At 36.3% G+C, this 16,998-nt stretch overlaps 1 protein-coding gene and 1 pseudogene across 1 annotated transcript in view; one reads left to right on the plus strand and one right to left on the minus strand.

Moving 5' to 3' along the window:
• Nucleotides 1-16,784, plus strand: part of LOC123249962 (POTE ankyrin domain family member H-like) — a 34,095-nt gene extending 17,311 nt beyond the window's left edge. The window contains exons 7-12 of the mRNA XM_044679035.1: nucleotides 1,582-1,719; nucleotides 3,685-3,812; nucleotides 4,294-4,301; nucleotides 14,665-14,771; nucleotides 16,396-16,552; nucleotides 16,710-16,784. Of these exons, the coding sequence (XP_044534970.1) occupies nucleotides 1,582-1,719; nucleotides 3,685-3,812; nucleotides 4,294-4,301; nucleotides 14,665-14,771; nucleotides 16,396-16,552; nucleotides 16,710-16,784 (613 nt within the window). The remainder of the gene's footprint in view (nucleotides 1-1,581; nucleotides 1,720-3,684; nucleotides 3,813-4,293; nucleotides 4,302-14,664; nucleotides 14,772-16,395; nucleotides 16,553-16,709) is intronic.
• On the minus strand, nucleotides 2,224-2,763 carry LOC123249213 (annotated as a pseudogene).
• Nucleotides 16,785-16,998: the final 214 nt, after the last annotated feature.

Below are 16,998 nucleotides of genomic sequence, written 5' to 3' on the forward strand. Positions count from 1 at the left end.
TATATATATATATATATATATATATATATATATATATTTCTCAGAAGTTTAGTTACTAGAGTAAAAGTGCCAACATTTCTATGTTGACCTATTTTCATTAATACTGATAGTGGAACATATGGACTCATTTAACTCAGTGTCTGGTATTTCCTATAAATCAAGGACAATGGGTCTCCTCATATCTAATTGTAGAAGAGTGATCAAATACATATGGAGGAAATCCATGGCTGATGAAGCACAATTATTCATATATTTGGAATCATTTTAAAGGCATTTGAAAGAAGGGAAGATTACAAAAGAGTATAAAAGTTGACTTGCTAATGAAATATAAATAGATAAATATTGAAAAGTAATAGGTTGAGTTTTCATGAGCTGAGATTTCAAAAGATATTTGTGGTTTCTTTTTGTGCCTTCACTTCTGAATATTAACTTTAAAAAAGCTCTAACATTTAAAAATATGTGATAATATTAGCCACCACTAATACTTGGATTTTATGATTTCATCAATTTCAATCTCATTCATAGTCTCCTATTTTTCACCCAAATAATCTTATCTGTTTTGTTGCCTTTCTTCTTTTTGGGATTAGGCTGTTAGGAACAGAGAAGAGCATTTAAACATAGCAGACATTTAATCCTGCTAGAAAGAGATTATCATAACTTTTCAAAACACCTTTTAAAATATCCTTAATTTTACCAGTGGAGGATATACCTACACTAATTTAACCTTAAGAAGAGTTATCCTGTATTAACAGTTGTCACTAAGTAGTCAAGGGACATCAAAACCTCACATGGAATACTGATATTGCTACAATGTTCTCTTGGGCAAAAAATCCATGAGTCATTCAGCATATAATTTATTTGATACCTCAAAAGATATGTGTTTTGTTATAGAGTATTCCTTATACTGATGTAACTCATAGCCATGTCAGATTTTAATAAACTGCCTCCATGAATTAATGGGCCCTCTACAAATCAATTTGTACTCGCTTTCTGGTCATGAACCTTTATTTAAGCTTGTCCTTAAACAGAGTTTGTTGTTATATTCATGTTCAAAGACTTTTATGTCTGCTAAATATAAAATAGCTTGTTCTGGATTAGCCTTTGACAATGAAGTATCAATTCCATATTATGATGGGGCATTAGGATAGGAATTTAGTAAAAGGTGTCCCTGGGATTATTTATTTTTAATCTAATCATTATCAAAGAGCCACTACTTTACTTTGAAACCCAGCAAACAAGTGGAACCTATATAGTGTTCCTAACTGAAACTTCTTAATTGTTGCACACAAGTGATTTAGGCATACTGTCTTCTTGTTTATTAGAAAGACTTAAAATGAATAATCCCTTCTAAAACCCCATGGGAACTAGAAAACAAAAACCTATTTTTCTTTCTGGATTTATTTTCCAATTTTTAATGCTGCAAATGAGCAATAAAATACTTGTTTTCATCAATGCATGTTTTTTCTCCATATATATTAACACCAAAGAAAAGGAGACATCCCTTTATTGAAACATCAAGAAAAATCTGGCTAAATGTGACGTTTAAATTCTTAAATGCAAATTGTTTCTTTGTTATTCCAGAACAGCCCTCATGATTGCTGTCAGTACTGAACCAACAAGTATAGTCAATCTTATTCTTCAATATAATATTCATCTCTCTTTCCAAGATAATGATGGATGGACAGCTGAAGACTATGCTCTTGTCAGTGGTATTCCTGCGTAAGTGCTAACATTATAATCCTAATTATACTTACATAATTACATTTTTGTACATCCATAAAACTATTATTCCACTTATATCAACTTTTAATACACATTTTTAAGAATTATGCTTGGATTATTCATGAAAAATGTCATAAGACATTAAATAAAGCTAACCACCATCTCAAGTTCTTTCCCTGTTACTATTTTTATAGCATATTCATCTTAGGTAAGTTTCCAAAAATTCACAAAAGCAAAATAACCTAAATAAAATTAAATACATAGATTTTTTTATTTTACTACTCTGCTTGTTATACAATGATTTTATGAATATCAGGCACTTGGTTTTTACTATGTGTTTACTTATATATTTGTTCTTAGGTTACCTGTCATTTAAATAGAAATAAAATGAATGTAGCAAAAATAATGAAAATTAATATCAGGTAACTTTACAAATAATGGAATTTGAATCCTTTCCACCCTTCTCTCAAATAAATTGAAAATGAAAGGAGGCTACTACCATTACTTGACTAAGGATCTCATAATAGACACAGAGAAGTTCAAGGCCGGGCCCAATCTTATTGGATGCACTGGCTGCATCTTCTTTTTGCTGATTTCAAATCCTTCTTGATATGCTTCTTGTGACTGATCCACTATTCATTTCTTGTCATCGGCAGCAACCTCAGCCACAGCCTTCTTTCATTTTTAAATATAAAACTGCTTTCTTCTTTTGAAGCTTTGGGTCAAGAACTTTCCCAAAAGAGAAAGCACATCATTGCTTAGCTCTCTTAGCTGTGTCTCCATTTTTTCTCTGTGTTCTTGGGCCATCTGCCGTTTTTTCTCAGCACCTTCCATTTTTTTGCTCAATACTTGAAAAACAACTCTCCAAGATGATCTTCAGGCCCCTATGACATTTTTGTAAGCATCAGAGAGGCAATACCTTTCCTAATTTGATCATTCAGCTCCTTGCTCTGTTATAGAGTGTATGCAAGATTCCATGTCGTCATGTCTCTCAGCCTGCTCAGCCAGTTTGGCCTTCTGCACCGATTCCTTTTTATCCATGACTGAATATTCAGTGCCTGGAGTAAGTGGTGGCATCAGACAAACAAACTGGGGGTTCCGTGGTCTCTGGGTGAGAGCAGTGGCCTATAATTGCATTTAAAAGGATTCTTGCTCTACACAATTGAGATTGAGTGCAGCTTTCATAGTTCGTGATACAGTGACAGTCTGGCAAGCAGACATAAGGACACTGTGAACAAACAAGGCAAATGGCAAAGTTAGGTTATCTAAGATCAGTAGGGTATAAGCAGGGGGGTGGGGGGGGAAGTAGCATCAGGTAATCTGAGATCATAACTTTCAGAATTAATAATAATGATGATAAAAGCTGCCATTTTTATAGCTCTTTAAATGTTTTCTAATGCTTTTACATATATTTTATTATTTGATCTTCACAAAAGTTTTATTATTTAATTATGTCAGATTAGTTTTGGGGAAAATCATTTTATGTCACAGATGCCATCAAATGATTAGTAACTAAAAAATAAATCAGAAATACTAATCAGCAACATTAGAACTTATAGGGAGGTATTTGTTATCTTGGGAAAGAGTGTTGGATTTGGAATCAGAGGACCTAGGTCTTGGGGAGTCCATGCCCCTTGCTATCTTTCTGCGTGACCCTGGACAACTCTTAGCTTTTCTCAGTTACTTAATATATTGGAAAGAGATTAAACTACGTGACCCCCTATACAGACAATTTCACCTCTAAAGCTATAATATTCTAATCCTGTGACTAAAGACAAGTGTAAGAAGTCTAGATTGAATCATTAGTTATACCCTACAGACTTTACCAAAACAACAACAAAAATTTTTGTTGTAATCTGGTCTGGATACTTAAGATTTTGAGATACATAAAAACTTGGTGCATATGATTTTTACCTTGGTTGATATAAACTTACCATGTTTTATATTTTATTTTCTAAATAGTCACCGGGAACTAGTTCTTCAATATGGAAAGAGACAAGTTAATCAGCTCCCTTCAGCCAATATCAGTAGTCCAGATGGGGCTTCTGATACTGGATTTACTTTGGGTAATCCTGCCTTGGACAAAGAAGGTAGGACTGACAAACCTAAATAAATACATAATTTTAAAATTAAAGTGTAATTTTAAAATTCATATACTTTTTTTTCTATTTTCATTTTATGCTTTTTTTATGCTTTGGTTATTTAATTTTTATCCTTGTAAGTTCACTAAGCTGAAACTGTTTACTGAAACTGCTACCATTCTCAAGACCTGTTCTGTTATTAATACCTGACAAACCTGGAGACCCTTGCTAAACAATAGGAAACAAACAGACCACAGCTAAACAATAGGCCCACACAGGATGGTTGCCATGATTAATGGTTACCAATAACATCCCACCTTCTAATACTATAAGATCTCATGATTTCCCCATTCAGATGAGACTCAATAGCCATCCACTGGCTTCAGGCTTCCCCTTGCTGCCTCTTTTCTCCATTTCCCCACCCTGATGGGACTCCCCCTACTCCTTCCCTCCATTAAAGCTTTACTCCATTACTGTACTCTTCTCCTAGTCTCTCAGGTCAGTCACACTGACATAATGGTGCTGAAACCCCACTGATCAGGAGTCACCTGGCCGCCCCAGGTTCCCTGGACCCAGTTTGACCTTGAGATTTACTTACTCTGTTTGTCTGTCTATCTGTCTCTCTGCCTGCCTGCCTGCCTGCCTGCCTGTCTGTCTGTCTCTCTCTCTACCTGCAGGCTGGCTCAGTCCTCTCCTACCTTAGAGGGAATGGCTCTGTGCATGTCGCAACTGTCTCTGTCTCCTCTGCCTCTAAACACCCTACCTCTGCTATGGCAGAAACTTCCTTTTCCATGACATGGCTGTCTAAAAGGTAGAAAATGTGTACCAAACTTAGAAAGCTTTCAGGTTCTGTTATTGCTTTCTAGCTCTTGTTACATTCTGAAGCTAGCAGTTTGAAAACCTCAGACCTGCCTACTAGTGGGTTCTGTGACCAGCAACTAAGAAAAATAAGTCATCATTAATCAAGTAAGTGGAAATTTTAACTCCTTGCAAAAATTAACCCCTTTTCTGATTCCCTAGCTCCTGCAAAACAAAAAGCCTGTTCAAGTGAACGCTTTTTCTGAACATTTTCCTTTAGCTATAACTTTTGGTCTGACTCACCAGCTCTGCACTGTTTATAATACAGCAATGATTTCTAATAATTGGTCTTTATACCAGGATGAACTTAGAAGACAGGATGTTGGTAATCTACCTGTCAAGACAAAAGCCATAGGCACTTGAATAGAGGTGCTAAAAGTTTGAAGGTGGCAGTTTTAGCACAAGCTGAAGCAGGATCCTCTTCTAAGTGATATGAACCCTACCTGATTATTCCTGAGTCTGGCTGTACCAAGCAATTGGTACTGCATGACTGATTAGGAACTCTATTACCAGAAGTCAAAGAGCTTTATAATCCTTTCCCTGCTTTATCATTTCATAGCAAATACCTATATAATCCATGTCCCAAACCATCAAGCAAACTGGTCATTGAAACTCCTGAAATTTGAAATATGCATAGCCATCTACTACTAATTATCTCTACCCACCCCAAGTTTTAGTCATTGAACATGGAGTGGACAAATCTAATACTAAGCTATATTCACTTTTTCCCTTTCTTCTGATCTCTTAGGTCATGAGCAACAATGCTCCTCCTTCTCTCTCTCCTACTTTACTTCTTGACCTCTGGCACTGCTCAGGCCCACCTACCCCCCATTATCAAAGCAAGGCAACTTCTTTTTGTGACCATGATAACACCCTTGCTGAAAACTGTTGGCTTTGCCTCTCTCCATAATGTTCTCCTATTGAGGTCTTTTTAGACATCACCAATACTAATCCACACAGAGGGATGCAGACTGGACCATGAAGAGACTCAACGAAATGCTACACCCCCTTTCAACAGGAAGCAGTTTTATGAGCAAGACCATCACTCATTTCTCCTTGGACTCATGGCCCCTCTCCAAAATCCCACCCCCCCCCCCCGCCATCTTCCACCCATTTTTTTTCTTTTTTATACAAAGAAAAAGGTGGGAATGACAAACCTAAAGACCCTAGCTAAGCAATAGGAAATAAACAGAGCCCAGCTAGACAACAGGCCAACACACAATGGTTGCCTTGATTGACAGTTGCTAACAACATCCTACCCCCTAATCTCATGATTCCCGCACTCATATGGGATTCAGTAGCCATCCATTGGCTTTGGTCACCCCCTTGCTGCCACTTTCCTCCATTTCCCCAGCCTGATGGGACTCCCCCTTCTTCTTCCCTCCATTAAAGCTTTAATCCATTACCTTACTCTATTATTGTTGTCTCTTGTGTTTAATACCATTAGTCAGACTGCTTTATCCAAAAATGTATTTATGTAGACCATAATAACAATTTTTAAATGTATATATTATTCTAAATATATTTGACCAAATCAGATGAAGACTCATTTGAAATACTATGTTTAGCAACATTACTTCTTTCACATTCTTAAATATGGAAAAAATAAATAATACATATAAGGATCACACAACACATAGTCTGATCCTATGTGTGAAATATAAAGATAGAATGATAAAACGTCAAGAGAGCAGAGTCCTCACTCTGTTATGCAACCCTGTGTGAATTATTTATCCCAGCTTTGGAAATATATACATTTTACATGTTAACAAATTTACCATTGGAGGGTGAAAGCATTCATAAGTGCCAAGACACCTTGCAGATCATGCAGAAGACTAGGGAGGATTTATCTGATATTCCCCTAGTTGTTGCCAACATGATTCTTTATACCAGTGGTTCATCCAACATGGTAAATGGGAAACGATACACCAGGGCTGCCATAGTTACACAGACTGACACCTTGTGGTATTCAGCTTTGCCACCAAATATAAGTGCACAAGGTGTAGATCTCCTAGGACTTACAAGAGCACTTCAAATTACAAAAAATAAATAAGTTAACATCTTTACAGACTCAAAATATTGTTCAGGAGAAATCTGGAAAAATTGTGGTTTATAACCTCTGTTAAGATTAAAAATGATAAAGACATATAGTATAAGAGAAAAGCTTATTTTAATAGCCATGGCCTTGTTGGTGAAATATCTATGACCACACTTGACTACCTTTAAATTTACCGCTGGAGCCCATCCTCTTTCTCTCGTACGCCAGCCGGCCACCCAGGAAATCCAAAAGACCTCCTCTAGGCTTTCCTCTGAATTTAAGCTGCCCCCTGTGTGGGGACCTTTGACATCCCCACGCCCTAAGACCAGAAACCCATCAGAATCATGGGTAATGTAGTCTAAAAGCCCCCCACGTGTTCATAGGGGAGTTTGCTAGACACTTTCAAATAGCACTTCCCTGAATTCAAAACAAACACCTCAAATGGTGTACTATTGTGCTACTAGCTTTAGTAATGAGAGAAGTAATAGAAATTAAAGAAATTGAAATAGACAATGAGGAAACTAAACTCTCACTCTTCACAGTTGATATGATGGTATTGTAATAGTTTAAAAAGGTTGTGGTCACCAATTATAATAATTAAATGTTTAATTATGAGGCTTGTTAGTAGCTTTTAACAATTTAGTTTAATAGAGATATAGTAAAAGAGGGAAATGTAGGAAAGAGGTAGAAAATATTGCCTAGCTAAATACGCTAAGTGCCGATCTGAAGGAATCCAGTTTACCACCAACAAAGGCTCCCTCAGGTCACAATCTCTAGCCAGAAGTCAAGGTAGCAAGAGTCCCACCAGCCCAAGAGATATCTCCTTCAGGCAGCCTTCTAGTCCAAATCCTAGTACCTCCAGTGTAAGAGTGCAAATCTGAATGCAAATGTGAATGTCCCACTTCATGTTGGGTCTCACCTTATAAACATTTTCTCCACCCATTAGCTCACATTCCATGTCACACCCCAGGAACCAATCATAGTTTCTTAATTTGTCTGTTACTTCCCCAGGAGGGCAGTGCTTGTGAGATCTATTTCCTGTTTCTTTGGTTTCTACTTCCTTTCACTTTGGGCTGGTCTATCCCTGCACATCTCAATGGTAAAGGACCTTCAGGTTCCTGATTAATTAAATTAAGGGTTGCTGATTGATTACATTAAAAGACAAAAGGAGGGTAATTCTATTTTCACAGTATACTTAGAGAATCCTAGAGAATCAACTAAAAAAATTAAGTGAAATAATTAATAACTTTAGCAAAATTGCAGAACATAATATAACCAACATAAATCATCAGCATTTCTATATTCCTACAAAGTCCAGCAACAAGAATTAGAAAGAGAAATTCCATTTAAAATCAGTTTAAATAATATATCAGGGGATATAATTGCAAAGGCAAACACAGCAATTATATAAACACATTTCAAAACAATTTTAACACAAATAAAGTCAGATCTAAACTATTGGAAAATATTAAATTGCTCATTGGTAAAATGAGCCAATATAATAATAATGACAATTCTACCTAAATGTATTTATTTATTCAGTGACACACCAATCAAACTACCAAAAATTATTTTATAGAACTAGAAAAAAAAATAACAATTCATCTAGAAGGACAAAAGGTCAAGAATATCAAGGGAACTAATGAAAAAGGATATGAAGGAAGGAGGCTTGGCAGTACCAGATCTCAAATTGTACTATAATCATCAAAACAACATGGAACTGGCTACGGAATAAAATAGTAGCTCAGTGGAGCAGATTAGATACACAATATACATGAGTAAATTATCTTCACACCCTAGGGTTTGATAAACCCAAAGATATCAGCTTTTGGAGTAAAAACTCACTTTTTAAACAAAAAACTGCTTGGAAAATTGGAACACAGTATAGCAAAAGCTATGTGCAGACCAATATCTCATACCCTATACCAAGATAAGGTCAAAATGGATATGAGATTTAGACATAAACAGTGACAACATGACCAAATTAGGGAAACACAGAATAGTTTCCCTGGTGGATATTTAGAGAAGGGAAGAATTTATGACCAAACAAGAGATAGAGAATATCATAAGATGTAAAATGAGTAATTTTGATTGTTAAATTAAAAAGCTTTTGTGCAAAACAAAACTAATCTAACCAAGATTAGAAGGGAAACAAATTAGGAAAACATTTCTGATAAAAGTCCAATTTCTCAACATTTTAAAGAACCAAGTCAATTTTATGAGAATACAAAATTTCCCCAAATGACAACTGGTCAAGGAATATAAACAAATAATTTTCAGATAAAGAAACCAAAGCCATCAATAATCAAATAAAAATGTTCTAAAACACTCTCTATTAGAGAAATTCAAATTAAAACAACTCCGAGGTACCTTCTCACACCTATCAAATTGGCCAATATGACAGTAAGGAAAAGTGGTAAATGTTAGAAGGGATGTGGCAAAATTAGGACACTAATTCCTTTTGGTGGAGTGGTGAATTGATCTAACCATTCTGGAGGACAATTTGGAACTATACCCTAAGGGCTATAAAACTGTACATAGCCTTTGAATCCATGATTTATCACTACTGGGTCTGTATCCCAAAGAGATCATAAAAATGGGGAAAGGACCTACTTGTACAAAAATATTTATAGCTGCTCTTTTCATGATGACAAAGAATTAGAAACTGAAGGTGTGCCCATCAACTGGAGAATAGCTGAACAAATTGTGGTACATGCTGGTAATGGAATACTATTAAATGATTAGCAAGGTGATTTCAGAAAAAGCTGGAAAAGACTGAGGGGGAGCTGATGCAGAGTGAAATAAGCAGAACTAGGAAAACATTGTATACAGTAGCAGCAATATTAGATGATGATTATTTGTGAAAACTTGGCCTATTCTCAGAAATGCAATGCTCTGGGACAAATCCTAAAAGACTAATGATGGGGGATGCTATTCACCTCCAAAGAAAGAATTGTTGGAGTTGTCTTTTACATCAGTGAATTCACAGTTTTATTTTGGGGTTGTTGATAAGGTCAATTATGTGAATGGTTTTCCTAATGCTGAACCATCCTTGCATTCCTGGTATAAACACCACCTGATCATGATGGATAACCCTAATGATCACTTGCTGTAGTCTTTTTACTAGTATTCTATTTAAGATTTTTTCATCTGTGTTCGTTATGGAGATTGGTCTGTAGTTTTCTTTCTCTGTTTTTGTCTGTCTGGCTTTGGAATCAGTACCATGTTGGTGTCATAAAAGGAATTTGGTAGAACTTCTTCTTTGCTTATTATGTCAAATAATTTGTATCATATTGGGATTAGTTGTTCTTTGAATTTTTGATACAATTTTCACTTGTGAATCCATCAGGCCCTGGCTTAATGGCTTGTCAAATTTCTTTTTCTGATATGGGATTACTTAAGTATTCTATTTCTTCTGATGTTAATCTAGGCAATTTATATTTTTGTAAATATTCATCCATATCACCTAGATTGCTATATTTATTACCATATAATTGGGCAAAATAGTTTTTAATGATTGCCTTAATTTCCTCTTCATTAGAGGTCTCCCTTTTCATCTTTGATACTGTTAATTTGGTTTTCGTCTTTCCTTTTTTATTAGATTTACCAGTACTTTGTCTATTTTATCTATTTTTTCAAAGTGCCTATTTCTAGGCTTATTTACTAATTCAATAGTTCTTTTACTTTTGATTTTATTAATTTCTCCTTTGATTTTTAGTATTTCTAATTTAGTTTTCATCTGGGGATTTTTAATTTGTTCACTTTCTAGTTTTTTAAGTTGCATGCCCAATTCAATGACCTCTGCCCTCCCTAATTTGTTAATATATGTACTCAATGATATAAATTTCCCCCTTAATACTGCTTTGGCTGCATCCTATAGGTTTTGGTAAGAAGTCTCATCATTCTCTTCAATGAAATTATTGTTTCTATGATTTATTCTTTCACTAACTTATTTTGTAGAATAATATTATTTAATTTCCAATTCGTTTTTAGTTTGCCTCTCCATGTATCCTTGCTAATAACTTTTTATTGCATTATGATCTGATACGGTTGCATTTATTATTTCTTCTTTTTTGCATTTGTTTGCCATGTTTCTATGCCCTAGTACATGGTCAATCTTTGTGAATGTTCCATGTGCTACTGAAAAGGGGTATTCCTTTTTGTTCTTATTTATTTTTCTCCATATATTGATTACCTCTAATTTTTCTAAGATTTCATTTACTACCTCTCATCTCTTTCTTATTTATTTTTTGGTTTGATTTATCTAGATCTGATAGGGGAAGGTTCAGGTCTCCTACTAGTATAGTTTTACTATATATTTCCTCCTTGAACTCTGCCAGTTTCTCCTTTAGAAATTTAGATGCTATACCATTTGGTGCATACATGTTGAGTACTGATATTTCTTCAGTGTTTATACTGCCTTTTATCAGGATGTAATTAGCTTTCCTATCTCTTTTAACCAGATCTATTTTTACTTTGGCTTTGTCAGAAATCATGATTGCAACTCCTGCCTTCTTTTTCTCAGTTGAAGCCCAATAGATTTTTCTCCAGCCTTTTATTTTAACTCTATGCATGTCTACCTGTCTCATGTGTGTTTCTTGTAGACAACATATGGTAGGATTTTGGTTTCTAATCCACTCTTCTATTTGCTTCTGTTTCATGGGCAAGTTCATCCCATTCACATTCAGAGTTATGATTAGCAATTGTGTATTCCCCAACATTTAGATTCCCTCTCCTTGTCCTTCCCTTTCTTCTTTCACTATTTCCTTCTATACTAGTATTTTGTTTTTAATCAGTTCCCCAAATCCCCTCCCTTATTGTACTTCCCTTTCTACCCCCTCCCTTCTTATTCCCCTCTTATTATTCTTTAGGGTCTTTTTAAGCTACCCTCTGCCCTCTCCCTCCCTAGTATTGCTGTCCTCCCCACCAGTCCCTTTTGTACCTTCTACTTCTCTATAGGATGTGAATCAATTATCTGCCCCTATGGATCTGATTGTTCTTCCCTCTTTTAAGTTAATTTCAATGCACTTAAGAATAAAGTATTTCCTGTCTCCAACCTCTTTATCCTTCCAGTATATTGGTCTTCTCCCCTGTTCACCCCACACACTTCTTTATGTGATATAAATTTACTCCATTTTACATTTTGTCTGTTTTCCCATTTCTCTTAATATTATCTCCTTTTTTACCTCTAGTTTTATATATATTTATACATATATATACATACATATATATGTATATATATATATATATATACATAAATATACATATATATCTTGACATTTCATCCTATACAGTTTGTCACTGTTCCCTCTAAGTTCCCTTCTAGCTACCCTACTGATAATAGCAATTTTTCAGAGTTACCAATATCTTCTTTTCTTATAGGGATTCAAGTCAGTTGAACTTATTGGATTCCTTAAAGAAAAGGTCTTTGGTTTCTCTCTTAATTACCTTATGGTGATTCTCTTGAGTTCTGTGTTTGGGCAGCAAACTCTGTTTAAGTCCAGTTTTTTCTTTATGAATGCTTGAAAGTCTTCAATTTTGTTGAATGACCATACTTTACCCTGCAAAAACATAGTCAGTTTTGCTGGATAGTTGATTCTTGGTTGTAGACCCAGTTCTCTTGCTTTCCAGAATATTATATTCTATGCCTTCTGGTCCTTCAGTGTAGATGCAGCCCGGTCCTGTGGTAACTGTGGTTCCCTGATATCTGAATGACTTCTTAGCAGGTTGTAATATTTTTTCCTTTGTCTGGTAGTTTTGGAATTTGGCTATAATATTCCTGGAAGTTGTTCGTTGTGGATTAAATGTAGGAGGTGATATGTAGATTTTTCTATTTCCACTTTTCCCTCTTGTTTGTGAATATCAGGGCAGTTTTCTTGGATAATTTCCTGAAGGATGATGTCCAGGCTTTTTCTTTTGTCAAGATCTTCTGGTAGACCAATAATTGTTAAATTGTCTCTTCGAGATCTGTTTTCCAGATCTGTGGTTGTGTCAATGAGGTGTTTCATATTCTCCTCAAATTTTTCATTTTTTTAAATGTTGTTTTGTATATTCTTGCTGCCTTGTGAAGTCATTTGCTTCTATTTGTTGGATTCTAATATTTTAAAGACTGAATTTCATCCCTGGATTTTTGGTCATCCTTCTCCTTCTGGTCTGATTTTTTTTTAGATCCTCTTTCACCTTCTTTGCTTCGTTTTCCAGCTGGTCACTCTTGGCTCTTAAGGTATTATTTTCTTGTTTTTCCTCTTCCCAATTGTCTTCAACCTCTGTTGATTGTTTTTTTGAGTTCTTGAGTTCATTGAATTTTGAGTTCTTCCAAAGCCTGTGTCCATTTCACTGGAGTATATGTTTTTGCTTGGTGTTCCTTGGTCTTCCCCTGATCCATTTGCTCTTTGTTCAATTTCTAGATAGAAGCTGTCCATTGTGGTTTCTTTTTTCTTTTTCTGCATATTTTTTCCTTCTTTCTCCCTCATAATTGGCTGTAATCTTGGTCCTGTGATAATTTTTTTTTCATCTGCATATTTGGGCTATTCAGTCCTGGGAGGGCTTCTTCTCTGATCTGTTGATTAATAAGTTTAGTGGGACCCGAGGTCAGATTTTCCCTAGCTGGTGGTAAAAGTTAACAAAGTGAATTTGGCTACTTTCACTGTAGTCTGTGAGAGGGAGGTGTTGAAGGTTCCCTGCCCTCTGAAGAAGACTTCTTGCCTGCTGTATTGATAGGTTAAAGCCCACATATGGTTGATCTGCTAAGTTCAAGGTGCCCTGACTTCAAAACCTCGAGAGAAGGGGGAGTAGCACAAGATGGAGCATTTGTTCATCCTCTCTGGGTTTCTCCCTCAGCAGCCTCCTTGCCCTCTGTGATCAGAGCCTTGAGTTTGGCACAGCTGTTCCAGCAAGGCACTCCCTAGGACTAGGGCCCCAGCCCACCCTGAGATTCCAGGATCCATTGGAGACTCAGCACATTAGGTTGAGGAGGGGACCTGGGATCTTCCTCCTTTCTTTCCCCTCCCACCAGACAGTTCCAAGAATTCAGGCTTTTTTTTCTCTTTTTTTCCATGTACCTTTTAAGTTGGGTTCAGCTGGGGGATTCCCCAGCTCTGTTCTGTTGTCAGATTTGGTTTTCTGTTCCCTCAGAGCCCTTTGTCCTTTATTGGTGGTGAAAGGTTTTACAGAGGTCTGGAGTCTTGCTGCTTCTACACCACCATCTTCCTAGAATACACAATATACATATTTTTTCTCTCTCCAGTGTGGTAGCACTTGCTATGGCTTATGTTGCTCTAGTTAAGCTAGAATTGTAACTCAGGTGAAACAATGCAGGCTTTTTACTTAGGGCATCAAAATTTAGAGGGCATGGACATGCATGGACTCCTTCAGCAGTAAGAAACAGGGCAAAATTAGTGAGAATAACTATCTAATAAAATAGAAAGCTATTAGACAGTATTGCATCTCCCTCTTACATCCCAGGCAAGCTTCTCCCTGTCTAATCCTACCTTGCTCCCTCTGCTCAGCAACAGCCTCTCTAATAGAGATCTTGTGGTATTCTAGGCTCTTAGGAGGTCCCTGAGGGTTTTCAGGGGCTTGTGTTCTGAGCTTTAGAGTCTCTCTCCTCTCTCTCTCCTACTCAACTTTGTCTTATGGCTAAGAAACAGGAGGTCAACGCCCCTCCCTGAGACTCTGGACCATTTTCACAGTATGTGAGTCTCAGGAAGTTGTGCTCTGCAGAATGATTACATGATCTTGAATGAACAACCTCCCTTCCCAGTTCTGAATGTCTTTTCTCTGCTATGGCCAAGCAAACTGTTAGCTGAATTAGAAAGTGTCTGATTGCATTGCAGGGGACCATTAAGAGGGGACCATCATCTCTTGTCAGACCCAATCCATTAGAGTGACATTTGATTCAAACTTCTGTAGAGGCTTTATGGCATTATGCCATTTCTCATGAACTGTTTTTCCATGATTTGGCAGGATGGGCACACATCAATTTTACTTGCTATTACTGAAAATAACCCAGAAATGGTGGCCATTCTCCTGAAGAAAGGAGCAGATGTGAATGCTACAGATAAGTTTCAGAGGTAATTTTGTCAAATTTAAAGAAGGAGGCTGGGCATCTCGAATGTAATTTTTTTTTATTCTTCCATATTGTAAAAATTCTCTTTGGGCAACACAAAACCAGTGTTAATTTCTTCATCCTGCTTCCTCTACCAGCTTTAGATATTAGATTTTGCTCATTTGCTACTACCCTTTCTATTTTCTCCAAATAAGCAGGGAGAAAAAGAGGGAAAGGACAATTTTTGTTGTTGTTTTATTTTCTATATAGATTTTAAAAGCCTAAGAATAACATTATCTTTCTTGTTCCAGAACAGCCCTTACGCTTGCTGTTGGTGGTGAACCCACTGTTATACTCAATCTTTTCCTACATTATGTTGACCCCTCTCTCTTATTCTGTCTTCCTTATTTCTATTGGTAAGTTAATTCTCTGGAGGTAGACATACACAAGTCATTCTTCAAAGAATATTTCTGCTGCTGTGTATAATATTGTCTTGGTTCTACTTGCTTCAATCTTCATGATTTCATATAGATCTTTCCAAGCTTTTTTTCTTCAAAATTAACCTGCTTATCATTTCTTAAAGCTCAGAAATATTCCATCACAATCATATGCTACAACTTGTTAGCCATTCTCCAATTGATAGGCATACTTTCAATTTCCTTCTTTGACACCACAAAGAGCTGCTATATTTTAGAACATAGAATTTATTTTAATTTTTCCTTGAGGACCTTAAGAAATAAACCTAACAATGTTATTACTGGATGAAAGCTATACAGTTTTATAACCCTGAGTAAAATTCCTAATTGTTCTCTAAAATAATTGGATCAGTTCACAGTTACATCCACAATGTACTAGTGTTCCCATTTCCCCACTTCTTCAACATTATTTTGCTTTTATTATTTTAGCCAGTCTGATAGGTGAGATGATTTCTGAGTTTTTTATTTGCATTTCTCTAATCAAAAATGACTTAGAGCATTTTTCTCAGTTACATATAGATTTGATTTCTTCATCCAAAAACTGCTTTTTTTTTATAATTTATCAATTGAGAAAAAGTCCACATATCTATATATTTAACAATGTTCTTTTAAATATAAATCATCTATCTGAGAAAACTGTCTATTAAATTTTTCCCCAACTTTTTAATCTTGGCTACATTAATTTTTATAAACCTTTTTAATTTAATGTACTCAAAATTATCCATTTTACATTTCACAATTCTTTCTACTGTTTACTCATAAATTCTTCTCTTATCCATAAACCTAATAGGTAATATTTCTGCTATTCTTCCTTTTATGCCTAAGTCATGTATCCATTTTGATATTATCTTTAGTAAATAGTATAAGATATTGGTTTATATCAAATTTCTGCCAAATTGCTATCCAGTTTTCCCCACAATTTTTACCAAATATTGAATTTTCTCCAAAAACTTGGATCATTACTTTTGTCAAACATGAGGTTATTATAATCTTTTATGATGGTTTGTTGTAGTTCTATTGTGGTCCACTGATCTAGTTTTCTATTTCTTGGCCAGTAGCAGATAGTTTTGATAATTACTGCTTTATAATATAGTTTAAAACCTAGTACCATTAGACTTCTTTCCTTAATATTTTTCATTACTTCCTTTGACAGACTCTCAACTCCGAACTTAGGTTCCTCCAGGCTGCCCTCCCTCCACCCCTTCTCTTATTGGTTCATTTTATCCCATTGTTGAGTTGGTGTTTTCAGCGGGAGCGGTCTCTGCACCTTCTCAAAGACTCCGAGGGACGTCTCTCAGGGGGGCTTCCCAAGGTCCTTGTTTCGGAGATGGTATCCTTCTGCGGCTTCAGGGGCTCTGTAGACCTCGCAGACCCTACCTAGGGTGGTGAAGGAGCAAGCCTGAAGCTGACTTTTGTTTGGGACGAAACGGAAAATCTTTGTCAGCATATGGAGGGGGCTCCTCCCTGTGCCTCTTTGCCTCCTCTAGACTGTCACCTCGAATCTGGACGCTAGAGACTTCCGCACGGAGGTGTCCAGCACTGAGTCAAAGGTTCGGAGTTGAGAGTCTGGGGAGGAGCCTCCTCCATATGTTGAAAATGATTTTTGGTTTTGGCCCAAACAAAAGTCGGCTTTAGTCTTATACCTTCACCACATTGCTCAGGGACTCGGAGGGAGTGGGTAGGAGTTTGAGGTCTATGGAGCCTCTGCCGCTGCCCGAAGGACATCACCTACAAAACAAGGACTTTGGGAAGCTCCCCAGAGTGGCCTATTGCTGA

This window comes from Gracilinanus agilis, chromosome 5 (genome assembly GCF_016433145.1).
Source record: "Gracilinanus agilis isolate LMUSP501 chromosome 5, AgileGrace, whole genome shotgun sequence".
Classification (NCBI taxonomy): domain Eukaryota; kingdom Metazoa; phylum Chordata; class Mammalia; order Didelphimorphia; family Didelphidae; genus Gracilinanus; species Gracilinanus agilis.